The sequence below is a fragment of the Vigna angularis genome, chromosome 3 (genome assembly GCF_016808095.1).
Source record: "Vigna angularis cultivar LongXiaoDou No.4 chromosome 3, ASM1680809v1, whole genome shotgun sequence".
NCBI lineage: Eukaryota > Viridiplantae > Streptophyta > Magnoliopsida > Fabales > Fabaceae > Vigna > Vigna angularis.
The window spans coordinates 19,866,234-19,880,218 of NC_068972.1; the positions used below are offsets into that span (position 1 = coordinate 19,866,234).

The 13,985-nt window shown below is 30.5% G+C and overlaps 1 protein-coding gene and 1 non-coding gene across 2 annotated transcripts; both read right to left on the reverse strand.

Annotated features, from left to right (window-relative positions):
* Positions 1–7,820: 7,820 nt before the first annotated feature.
* On the reverse strand, positions 7,821–9,129 carry LOC108325000 (60S ribosomal protein L23). Its single transcript, XM_017557974.2, has 3 exons — positions 8,800–9,129; positions 8,346–8,387; positions 7,821–8,119 (listed from the first exon to the last, which is right to left on the reverse strand). Exons 1-3 carry the CDS (start codon positions 9,095–9,097, stop codon positions 8,037–8,039), a joined length of 423 nt encoding a protein of 140 aa, XP_017413463.1. The 5' UTR covers positions 9,098–9,129; the 3' UTR covers positions 7,821–8,036.
* Positions 8,599–8,744, reverse strand: LOC128196077 (small nucleolar RNA snoR137). Its single transcript, XR_008248177.1, has one exon. It is a non-coding gene; the product is annotated as a small nucleolar RNA snoR137 (small nucleolar RNA).
* Positions 9,130–13,985: the final 4,856 nt, after the last annotated feature.

The following is a 13,985-nucleotide window of genomic DNA, read 5'->3' on the forward strand; positions in this document are numbered from 1 at the left end:
AATGAAATTCCAATTCTTTTTCATTTGTAAATTACATGTAATGCGATCTTTCTATGTCACATAGTTAACATTTGCGCAATCACCATGCCACGAGACAGAAATTTTAAAGTTGTCTAGTCCAATTAATGGTAAAGTTTCAATTGATTCAATTTTACAGGAACATGGACCTAATTGAAATAAAAAATAATACAAAGACATGTTTGAAACGATTATGCGGACCTCGAAAATGATTAAACTTAAAATATATGTTCTTCAAAAGTAAACTTTTAGTTTCAGTTTCGGTATCTTAAAGATATTTTTTCTTTGTACCAAATTGTTACGTTTATCTTAAATCGTTGCAGGAACATTTGTTATATAGTTACGGTTCCTGAAGCATTTACTTCCTCTAACAAGTAAGAACATACAGTAAAAATGAAACACGATAAAAGTTACCTTTATTTTTAGGTTTAATACATCATTTGGTCCCTACTTTTAGGGGTTTGGTTCAAAGTAATCCTACCTTTTAAAAAAGTTCAGTAAGACCCCATATTTCGTTAAAAAATATTCAATTCGGTCTTTTCCGCTCACGCCATTAAAAACATAACGATGCAAATGTCACTGTGACATCTCATAAGCATGTGACACACGTTAATAGGTGGACTTAAATGATTTTTTAATTTAAAAAAAAATCTCTGCCACGTCATCATCACCATCTCTAGGCAAACCCCCTAATTTCTCTCCAAGAAACCCTAGCCGCCGCACCATCCAGCGCCGTCACCGCCATCCTCGCCGGCAGCCGTCCTCTCCAACGCATCACACGCCACCACCAAAGCTATGCGACAAGAGCGCGAGAAACCCTAGGTCTCCACGGTTTGCTTGTAGGTCTGATTGTGGTTGTAGGTGGAGGCAAGCAGCGACACGATTAGTGGTGGAGAAGAATGACGATTTGTGATCTGCAGCAGCTGGTGGTTAGTTGTGGACGATTCTGTGGTGGAGATTGGACGGTAGTGTTGCTGGCGCGACGACGATTTGGCTGGTGCGAGGGTGAAAATGGTGAAGATTGGTGGTCGCGACATAACAAGGGATCGCGTTGGGTGGTGGTGCGAGAACGAAGATGAGATGTGAAGGTGACTGAGGTGCAACAGAAGGGAGAAGACGCTTTGGTGGTGGCGCGTGATGTGTTGGAGAGGACGATTGCCTGCGAGGATGGCGGTGACGGTGCTGGATGGTGCGACGGCTAGGGTTTCTTGGAGAGAAATTAGGGTTCGTCTGGAAATGGTGATGATGACGTGACATTTGCACCGTTATGTTTTTAACGACGTGAGCAAAAAAAACCGGATTGAACATTTTTTAACGAAATATGGAGTCTTACTGAACTTTTGTAAAAGATAGAATTACTTTGAATCAAACTCCTAAAAGTAGGAATCAAATGATGTATTAAACCTTATTTTTACATAACAAAAGTTAAGATAAAATCATCGAAGTAAAAATATATATTTCAAATAATCATAAAAAATATATATATATATATATATATATATGAGTAAATAATTTTACAAATTATTATTATTATTATAAAATATTATTAAAAAAATACTCGTGCATTGCACCGAAACACGGATACAAAGGCTAGTGCATATGACAATTAAAAAGAACAAACACATATTTAATCATATTAATTTTCAAACAAAACTAGTATTAAATATTAAATAGTTTTGTTGTTGTTATTGTACTTAATATCGAAATATGTCATGTAGTTTTGTTGTATTTTAAAAATATATTATACTTATATTTTATAATTTATATTTTTGTAAAAATGTTTAAAACAATTATAATAACAAAATCATAAAATTAATTTTACAATTTTTATAAAAATGTTTTACAATTGTAAAATAAAATTAATTTAAACTATACAGACGATATTGATTTAGTTTGTTTAATTTTTTTATTAATCTAAATCCAAACTAAATCAAAAGTGTTTTTTAATAAAAAACAATCTTTTACTCGTGAAATTAATTACCTTTTAATTACAATTGGAACCAAATTGTAATTATCATTTTATATTTATTGATCATAGTCGTTGGATAGCATATATAATATGTACTTACTGTGATGCTCCTTTTTAACTGCGTAACCAAGGTTTTATTAATAAAACTCAAACTTCATAAACATTATAACATTATGGTGGTTGGTACCTAATACTATCTTCTTTTTTCTTTCATGTGTGTAAATTTGTTTGTAGATTTAACATAACAAACACTTGATGAATTTTAATTATAAATACAGTTTATATTATCTGAAAAAAGAAAATAAAAACTCACCAAGACATATTACCAATTTTGTTTGATTCAACAACATTGATCCATATGCCATTGAAAAACTTTGAGATGATTAATGGGATAATTAAATGACATAGAGTCAAATTATTGTTAATGTCTGAATTTTGACCTTCACTCACTGAAATTTAAAATTATAAATGACATGTAATAATACTCTTTCTTTATGATTTGTGATAATCTCACACCAACAACTATAATAATGCACTTGCTCATCATTTCATGTTAGACAGAATAACTCAACTATGCATGTATTATATATTATAAATTATAATGTGTTAAAATATTCTCAATTAGTTTTTCACCTAACTGTTGAAATTATTTATTCTATCTAAAGTCATCTGAAAAAAAAAATGTTTGTATGATGCTTGTTCTAGATCTATGGAATACATCACTATCCTGAATAGATTTTTTTAAAATTTCGGTTGTTTAAGTTAACTTTTATTAACATTCTAATTTTTAGATTGCTAATTTGGCCATTTAAATCACGTAATTTGTTTTTTTAAGAATTAATGTTAGGGATGAATTACACTTTCAAAAATAATATTTATAAACCAATATAACAAAACAATATTATAACTATATAACAAATTAAAACGGTTGTTTGTTCAATCTAATGAACCGTGATCAGTGGCAGAGATTTTGGTTTACTATCTCTCTTACAGAATAACAAACAAACTTTTTATTTGTTTTTATCTTTATATTTGTTTTTCACTTAAAAGTATTTAAGCGAAGAAAAAATATTCGAATGACCCCAATTTTATTAGTGACCTATTCAATTTTTGATGTCTAACATGACGTAATTTCAACAAAAGAAATTACATTAATTTTTTTTATAAAAAATAGATGATAAATTGAGTTTCTGGATCTATAAAGAAGAAAGTTAACTAAAGAGTAATAATATCAATAAGATTCAAGTACAACTACGTTACTTCTTACAAAAACTTTAAAGTAATGAATTAATAAATCTTTAAATAATGATTAATAAATCTTTCACGTTTTTATATATTACTTTTATTTAATATGGAAGTTTCATCCATACTTATATTTTCAACAAAATTAACAAAATTAAGATTTAAAAAAAAAAATACATAAAATGAAAAGAGATTAAAATTTAAATATAGAAGATAAATTACTAATTAAATCATATTAGTAATTGTTTATGGATAGTTTATTTGATTTTGAATAACTTAAACTCTGAGATGGAAATAATCTAACAAACGATAGTGTGTGTGAAAACGATGTTTCCCTTGAAAAACTGAAGTATTGATGATTTTGGATATTTTGGTGTGTTAATGTTCGGATCTCTGCCCATATTTGAAAGTGAAATATCAAAACAGGGTCGAAGAAGGTTGATGATGAAAAACAAGTATGAGAAGAGTTAATTTACAATTATGCAATTTGAGGAGCATGTTATCTATAGAGATAATACAACAAAGAAGAAACTGTCACAGATAAATTTATTGAATACTGAAGAGAGGAGAGAAAATCATGAAGAAAAACGAGGTGGCATATGTTGATTTGAAAGGCCATCATCAAAGTTGAGAGAATAGCTTCGAAAATCATAGCTATACTGTGGAGTCGTTCTTTTCCAAATCAAAGCTTGCTTGAATCGATTCTTCAACTTGTGATAAACTTGTCTGAAAATGCATGATGGAGGAAAACACCCAAGTCTTTGAACGCTACCAAGTGTAACTGAAGATGTAACTCTTGTTTTCCTATGAAACTTGATGAACTGATCCTTCTGTGAGACTTTCATTCTGCTTGTGCTGTGTGATATGTGATAATCTGTGAGGCTTTTATGTTATAGAAAGAACCACTTTGTCATGTGTGGTGGATGGAAAACATTATCATCAACAGTCATCAAACTTTACTTTTCTACCTTTCCACAGTCACAATGGTCCCATCATGTTTAATGGATTAAAGGGTGTTCCTATTAGTGATGTAACATCAATGGGGTGTGTTCAAGGCTCCAAAGATAGAACCTTTTTAAGAACAATCTTGTGAAGAGTTGTTCAGTTGCATCATTGTGATTATCTTGTGTTTTACTCTAAGTTTCCTAGGATGGTTCTACGATGTTGTTTACTAGAATCACACACAAAGCTACACGTAATTCATACGTAGCCAGATCACAATTTCACCAACCTTTTTCTTCCGACTCACATTGTAGGGACAGATCATATCGTGCTGACATGCTTACACGCATCAAAAGGTATACTTGGAAAAAATTGTATGTAATTTACGTTAAAAGGTGTTCGTGTCTTGCCAAAGTAAAGCATAGAAAAGATATTCCTCTTCCGTTTTTCTATTCACAAATTAAATCCTACTTTTGCTTTTAGAATTCAAACCTTTATCAAAAGTGAAAGTTTGAAAGCAGAGAATATCGACATTCATGTGGATAATTCGTCAAAGTTCCACATAAAGTTGGTATTCAGAGTATGTGATAAGGTTACTCCAAAGTAGTTTCTGGTTGTGAAATTTCCTTCCTCGAGTCACCATATCAGTGATGCAGAATTTCAGAATCAAAAGTAGTTATGGCAGATATGAGTTACCGAAAGGAGTTTGTTAGAATCTTAGTTAAGCAATGCAATCAGATTGAGATTGATGGACAGTGCTAGAGATTTATTGCCTCTTGTTGAAGTAAAACTCACCAACATGTTGATGTGAGATGGAATTGAAGAAAGAATGTATCACATTATAATATATGTTCAAACAAACCTTGACAATAGGAGTTAAAATGACAATAGGTACTTAGCAGTCGTTCAATCGAATCCATCTTCTTGTCAGCTAATATGGTATGGATGCTAAAAAAATGAATGCATGAAGTGAAACAATATTTGTAATAAAGCTACCAAAACTCATGTTTACTTTTACAAATTTGTAGGTATAGGTATGGATGAGAAAAAATGTGGTAAAAAGGGTCTATTTTCTGTATGAGATAAAGAAAAATAGTATTTTTGGGGTTAAGAAATTTGGATGACATCGTAGTTTAATGGAGGCCACAGATTCCGTGTGGTTGTGGAGTGAGTAAAAATCCTCTATTAAATGAGGCAACAAATGAAAGGACATAGTTACTTTTCTTTTTGTTTTGATTTCAAAGAGGGCAAAAGGCCCAAACTAAATTTGTCACATATGGAAAAGAAAATTGTTGGAGGGTTTTTTCCTACACCATCCCAGATTTCTTCCTCCACCACCCCATTCTACAATTGTCCCTCACAGAAGAATTTAACCAACAGGCAAAAAAGCTTCATCTAATTTTTTAACTTTCAACCACTTCAATAATTGGTCCCCATTATATACACCCCACAACCCTCAATAGCATTCTAATTCTCATTCTCTCTTGTGTGGTGCTGAAAGAACTTGGTTGAAGAGAGAAAGAAAAATGAAATCTGTGAGGGTGGGGTGGGGTGCGACGAGTCAAAAGGAGAAGTGATTTAACATTTTAAATTAAAGTAAATAACTAAATGGTAAAAGTAAAAAATATTTACCTAAGAGTAGTTTAAAAAAATACTGGGGAGGTGTGGGAAAAAATATTCACAATATTTTTTAACATATTCAATACAGAGGGAGATCAAATGTATAACTTCCAATTATTATATTATCTAATAACTTTTTAGTTCAAAACTTTACATATACTTATTTACTATATAACTTTTAACTTTGATAAAATTTATATATTCAAAAGTATTTATTTATAACACATTAGTATAAAATACATGTTTCATAAACAAAAATACCAACGAAAAATAGAGCTTAGTATAATTCTTTTCCGATTGCAATGTCACAAGTTAAATGTAACCTAGGCTAATTCTGCAATGATTTTTTATATTAAAAAGTCTCACTTTGTTCATTTGGGTTTTAAATCTCACTAGAAATTATCATTTTGTTATTTTTACATTAGTTCCGAAAATTTTTACTTTAAAGTAATTTATTTTAAGAAAAGCACCGTTAAAAACTATTTTAAAACTAAAGCCACAATATCTAATTCTTAAATTTTAAAATTACAAATAGAAAAGAAGATACATTGAATACGAGAAAAAGAGAGAAAATAACATGTAATCCACACTTCATTATGTTTGTATTAAATAATTCTGTCTTATTAATTCCATTTAACGTTTCTTAAAATATACTTAATTAATAATATTATTCTCATATTTAAATTTGATTTCATTTCAATTTTTATTTTAATTCCTTCCATTAAATTTATATCAATTGAGTTTTTCAATTAATTTTTTTAAATAGAAATTCAATTAAAAGAAATATAACAACCAAATCAAAGTAAAAACATAAATATAAAAATCAAAACAATAATATAAATTTAAATTAAAGTTTCTTACCACCCAAGGTCACATTCAAATTATGCATTGATACAATGCTTACTAATTTCCAATCTTGTAGAAATTAAAAATTTATGTACAATGATAGCTTTACTCTGTAGAAACATTTTAACCACTATTAAAATGAAATAAGTTTTTAGTAAAGAAATTAATGTTGTTGGCATTAAATTAACGATATAAAGATAATGTTTAAAGGATAAAAGAAAAAGAAGAGAATTCAAAACATCAATCAAAGAGAATATTATGAGAAATAGTGTCTTGAACGGGAACAGGAATTTTAATAAATTTCACATTTTGTTCAAAATTTGTAACAAAAAGGAATGAAATGATTTTTTTATAGTATTAATAAATAAAAATATTGCTGATTCACATTTTTAATAACAAATATTAGATTTAAATGAGTGAGGCTTATAAACACTACTATTAAAGACTCTTCCGTTAAAACATAACGAAAACATCAAGAATATTTAAATATTATAAACATTATTAGTTTAATTGAACTAATTGTACTGACACTCCAACTTATTATACGATAGAAAACACATTAATTATTATTACTATAAAGAGACGACAGCATAGAAAAAATGTAAAGTAGTGTTTAACCTACCTGTAACCAATAAAACCCAAAGTCTAAGAATTTTAAATAGGCATAAACTAAATGGGGACTTCTTTTAATGTAAGTTAATGCTATGTATTGCTGACTATAAAATATCTAAAAGACATTTTAAAAAACTTAGACATAGTAAAAAGTGCCACGTATTATAATACAAGTTCATGTTTAAGCTTTGAATTTTCTAATAAATTTTATCAAACCGTATAGCAGGCATAACTTATTAAACAAGTAAACCTAGTTTGAAATATTTAAATGACATTATGTACAACCTAAAATATCCCCCAAACTACTCAAACAAAATAACGAACCTCAAACTTTCTATCTTCATATCTGAAATATTAGTATAAATACATTACATGTACTTAAACTATATCTATAGTCGTAAACTGCCTATTCAGTCTACCTATTCACATTTCACATTACCAGAAATGTGAAATTGACAGACAAATTTATCATTGTGTTTTACATCCAATTAATATCGATCATATTTAGTTCCGCAACTAATACTAAGTCAACACAATGATGAACTGAACCACAAACAACAGGTCACACGTATAAAGCATAACAGATTAACACATTAAAATTAAATCGAGAAACAAAAACAAAACTTTCAACTACCAATTAGTCTTCTCTTCCAAAGGTTTCTGGCTGACAATTTACGATATGATAATAAAACTGTATCATTTCCAATCCAATTTCAAGTTAAAACAAAATCTTAGGCAAATTTAAGTTGTACGCGGAGGAAAAAACAGTTCACTTAGGAATTCCAACTCAAACGATCGCATTGGCTGCACTAGCAATCCTTGGCCACAGATCAGCGCACTCCTTTCCTATGGGGCCAGTGATAGCAGAACCTAGAATTTCAAAGAGTAAACAAAATTTACTACAAGTTCAAACATCAACAAAGATCAATTGCAAACAAGAAAACCATAAAAAGTTGAATGTCAAACACAAACTATTCTAACTTGCTTTTTCTTCCTTTATAAACCTATAAATATCCGTGGCTGCCTGCTCACACCAGTCTAACACGAAGTGCATTTTGTTATCAAATAAACGCAACATAAAACGAAAAAACTATACCTTTCATTTCTCCCTTGGGATTGACAATAACACCGGCATTATCTGCAAAAACATAAAATGAAGATACCATAAGCATATATAACCCAGTTAAACACAAAAAGTAAGAAACAAACCTGAACAATAAAATTCCAACAAATCTTAAAACTTAAATTAAATAAGTCATTGAAAGGGGAAAACCACAATGAGTGCATACAAAACATTCACTATATCTAAGAACTCGATAAACGTCGCAGAAATTTATAGTTAAAGGAAAGGATTTACCAGAAGACAGGTAACACAACGCAAAGAAAAAGATTACATCATGCTGTTTAAAACTGGCAATTCACATCTATATGCTTCCCAGTGCGAAAGCCCAACCGCGAAAAGGGGCACTCATCGTAGTATAAACGCAGAAGCAACACATAACGAAAATAGATTATAAGACGTGAAATAGGGATGATTGGAATGAAGGTACCTTCAAAGTACATGTAAACGCCATCCTTTCGGCGCCAGGGCTTGCGCTGGCGAACAATGACAGCTGGCAATACCTTCTTCCTGAGATCGGGCTTCCCCTTTTTCACGGTGGCCATGACCATGTCACCAACGCATGCCGAAGGGAGACGATTCAAGCGACCTTTGATCCCTTTCACGGAGATGATGTAGAGGTTCTTCGCCCCCGTGTTGTCGGCGCAGTTCACCGTCGCCGCCACTGGGAGACCCAGCGACATGCGGAACTTGTTCCCCGCCGATCCTCCGCGCCCTCTCTTCGACATCTCTCTCTCGCTCTCTCACTATGGCTTCTAACACGAAAGTATCCCTCTATATATGTGTGACACGAATAGGGTTTTAGGTTTTGCATGGGCTGGGCTTCTTTTCATGTTGGGCTCAACAAACACACATTCCGAACATTCTTTTCGCAGTTGTAATTTACTCTGCATTTTTCCATACTATTATAGTTTTCTTTAATATTTATAAAAACAAAAATCTTTAAAATTTCAAATTTATTCTCATTATAATCTATCTAAATATTAATTTTGTAAAAATTTTAAATATTAGCACAACACACACATTTATAAAAAAAAATCTTGAAAATTTCAAAATTTATCATTGTAATCTATTTAAAAATTAATTTTGTAAACTATTAAATTAACACATACTCTCTCTCACGCTGACACTTAATTGATTATTTAGTGTCTTTTAAGTGAATAAAATAAAGTGGTTATTATCTTTACATGTTTAACTATTCTCTTTTATAATAATAATTGAAATTTGTAAGGAATTATTTAGGTTAAAATATTATTATATATCATCTACAAATACACTAAAATTATTTTTTAAAATATTTTTATATTCATTTTTATTTTAAAAAAAAGTTGGTGGTCAACTCGTTAGGCCTCAAATCATAGGGTAAATAATCGATACAATATGCGACACAGTTTGTTTTTAAGAATAAAAAGGTATTTTTAGTACAAAATAATTAATTTGGTTAGTTTTATTTTAACTTGATTAATGATTGAGGTAATTAGACATGTATTTGATCTTAACTAATGGTCACAGATGTTTATGCTAATTGAAATAAGAATTAACTTTTATACGAAAATATCCTTCAATTAACCTTTTCATTAGTAGAATTGAGATTATTGTAAAGTTATTTGAATATTAACATTAAAAATCTTTTTATTAAAACATATATTAATTACTAAATATTAAACATGTTCTAATCATTTTAACCAACTATTAATTGAGTTAAAACAAAATCAACGAAATTATTATTTTTTCACTAGATTATTCTTATTATGTTTTATTTATTGTCCTTAAAATGAAATATGTCATATTTATGATCAATGGTCTTCTACCCTAGTTTTGTTATATAAATGAAATTTATATTTTTTTTAAAAAATATATTATTATGTAGTAACATTTTAAATTTGTTAAAAAATTAACCTTTTCAATACTTTTATTTATTTTTAAAAGTTGAATAGATTTTTGTATATTTAAAGAAATAGACGTATTTAAATGTACTAATTACATTTAAAAGTTTGTCTATTTTAAAAATTGTAAAAATATTTCATTTCTAAATTTAAATTATTTATACATAGAAATAATTTTTCTACAATTTTTACTGTGTATCATCATGCAGTAGAACATTAATTACTTCAATTTGTTAAATTTTTTGTAGGTTAAAGTTTTTGTTTTTTAAATTTAACATACAAAAAACTTAAAAAAAATAACCAATTAATAATTAATTATATCTATAAAATTAAATTAATAAAAATATATTAAAATAGACAAACATCAAATAAACTACTAATATTATTCATTTTATCATTGTTTTTATCTTAAAATATCAAGTTGATTCTCCAAGGTTTTTTTACTGTTAATTTAGTCGTGAAAAAATTGATGCAATTTGATATTTTCTAATAATACGGAACATTGAACAAAAATAACTTAACTATATTAAACTATAGTTAATTATATTATTTTATTTAAAATAAGTAATTTATTTTAACTAAAAACTAATTATATTATTATCTAGTTCAGTTAAAAAAATTAAACTTATTATATTTTCAATAGTTAACTGAAAGCTGAAATTTTGTTTCTGTCATCAGTTTTTCATTTTCTCGCAAATCAACCTAATGTTTAATAGAAATATTGTATCACTATTGTTTTATTTAATTCTCAACTGATCTAACTCAACTAAAACATAAATAAAATTTGGCTAAAAAATATTGATTTAGTATAAAAATTAATATTTTTAAATATTTAACGTTTTTAATGTTTTTATGCATGATCCTTAGTAATTTTTATTTTAACACTAAAAAATAAAAGTATCAATTAATATAATTAAAATAAAAGTTAAATTAAGATAATTTAATTATGTTTTGATGCATGATTTAATTAATTAATGTATTTTTGTCAACTAATACAGATAAGATAATTGTGTAACATCCCAATAAATAGTAATTACCATTAATTAGAATTAATTACAATTAACAGTAAACAGTAAACAGTCTTTACAACTAACAGAGATCAAAAGCCGAACGGCTTGTATTGTAGCGTTACAAACGTCAAGTCCAAAAACGGCGAACGCTAACAACGAACGGTTTACAAATAAATAACCGAACGTCCCCAAAAACTATACAGATAACCCGAATACTAAAACCTAACGAGCGCACTAAGGCTCGGCTTTAACCTCCACTTCCACAAGGTTGGCGTCCTCCAAATTTTCTTCTTCCAGCATTTCTTCAAGTGGCGTCTCTCCATCTGCTCACATCCACAACGGATGATCATTGCATTGACAAGACGGACGTACATAACCAGTAGACAACACAAGGAATTGCAAGGGTAAGCTTAGGTAATTTAATTCATACAACTCACATGCAATTTAACATCAGAAATTAACACACACGACATACATCAATGAATCAAAATAGAATAAATTATCCAACTCTCATAAATGACGACCGTCCGGACTGTATGAATCCATGTAACCGCAGGCGTTCGTGCACCCGGGTGATGTAGTAACTGGAACCATCCATCAGCTGCCACCCGAGGTTAACCCTATCAGCCTCAAAGTACTCAATAGGGCTAGGGTCTCCTGCCATTCCCACACATGACCTACTCCCCTCTACATGAGGACGAGCACTCACGGAATATCAGGATGATCAGCCATCAGCGATTTTACCATGGTCATACTACACAATTCCTCATATTCAAATCAGAGAGACGTTCCTCCTTGGAACGCTCGTTCAAATTCCAAAATCATAATTTCATCTCATATATGGTTCGCACATTTTATAATTCCCACAACATCACATTTTCAATCTTAGTTACCCTTCTCTAAAAAGACGAACGTTAATTAACTGTATGGACGAACGCTATTTAAAAATCAGGACGAACGCTATTTAAAAATCAGGACGAACGCTATTTAAAAATCAGGACGAACGCTATTTAAAATCAAATAATTATTCAATCTGTACGAGCGCTTGATAGGAGACCTTGCGCGATTTAGAACGGACGCTCGTTATAAGGCCGAGCACTATTTCTGACGAACGCTTGGTAGAATACCGTGCGCCGTTTAAGACGAACGTTCGACATAAGGCCGAACGCTTATCAAAGACGAACGCTCGACAGAAGGTCGAACGCTATCAAGGACGAACGCTCGACAGGAGGTCGAACGCTATCAAAGACGAACGCTCGACATAAGGGCGAGCGCTACTTATCATTTACCTTTTTGAACGAGCGTTCGGTCTAAGACCGAACGCCACTTAGGACGAACGCTCAATTAACATTTCAAATGGGACGCTCGTTCTAGGACAGAATCCTTTCCAAATGAAAGAATTTCACTCTAAATCAATTTTAGAGAAACCGAACGGTATATGACCGTACAAGGACGAGCGTATTTTATCAAGCAGAGAACATGATATTTTCCAGATTTTTCAGTTTACAATAACTTTACAGTTTTCATACGATTCATAACTTATAATTTCTCTCCACCATAAATCTCATACATTACAAAATTCATATTATCATCCCAAACCATACAGAAACTTATTCATATTCCAAATCATACATTCCATTCTCAGCATACAGTTCAAACAACATTCATCACATACATCCAGTACAACCATGCTCGTTCATGCATACTTAAATATCATACAGTTCATACATCCAGTACAGGTTCATGCTTTCACACACATCATACGAGTATAAATTAAGTTACTAAAGCTTCCATTACCTGGTCTAGCAGTGAACTCCCTAAGCGAATGCTTTTAACTTGCCCAAATACCGTTTTCCTACCCTCAACGTGCTTCTCAAGCGTTTCACTCAATCTAACTACAAGAAATGGAGAAAAACTCAGCTTATATTCTAACATGCAGCAGTATCAGCGTCTGCATGTAACTCAGAACGGAGCGTTTTAGGGTTTGAGAACTTACCAGTTCAGATTTCAGTTCTGTTCGGATCAAATGAAAGCTCACGACCCCGTGAACGATCCTACGGTTCTGAAATGGAAGCAGAGATTTTGATGGTGAGTTATCTTAGAGAGAAGATGAAGGAGTTTTAGAGAGAAGTTGGAGAAGAAGAAATCAGGGTTGCAGGGAAGAAGATGAAACACGCAGAAGGGAGAGGAAGAGTTTTCAGAAAATATTTTTCTCTTCCCGCGCAGGACGAACGTCCATTCTCTGCATGCCACTTGTTTTCCACTAACGTTTTTTGGAACGTTCCCTCAGTGACACATGGCAGGCGCATGCAGAGTGGAAGTGAGTGGGTTTTGACGTGGCACAGTGCATTAAATGGGGTTCAGAGTGTGGATTTAGTGCGTTAATTATTCAGGGTTTCACATAATTGTAAACTCTTTGGTTTTATATTTTATTTTAAAGTCTTTATACTATTGTTTTAAATAAACATTTAATAAATGGTATGTATTCATTATTTTATACTTCAATAAGAATTGAAAAATATTTTTTTAACAATTTTTTTTACAACTTTTTTACAACAACATATTGTTAGCTTGTGATTGGTCGTGGACAAATAAAATAACAATATGTGATATTGTAAAAAAATTGTTAAAAAAAATTGTTAAAATATCAATCTATAAGAATTAACATGACATAGTAGGTTTAATATTTACTGGAACAGTTTCATGTTCTCAATCTTCTT

Bases quoted from the DNA above. Each gene is read 5' to 3' on its own strand.
- LOC108325000 (XM_017557974.2), bottom strand. From the start codon at position 9,097: ATGTCGAAGAGAGGGCGCGGAGGATCGGCGGGGAACAAGTTCCGCATG. The intron at 8,388-8,799 runs GTACCTTCATTC...ATGTTTTTGCAG, and splicing joins CGTTTACATGTACTTTGAAG to ATAATGCCGGTGTTATTGTC. The intron at 8,120-8,345 runs GTATAGTTTTTT...TTGAAATTCTAG, and splicing joins TCCCAAGGGAGAAATGAAAG to GTTCTGCTATCACTGGCCCC.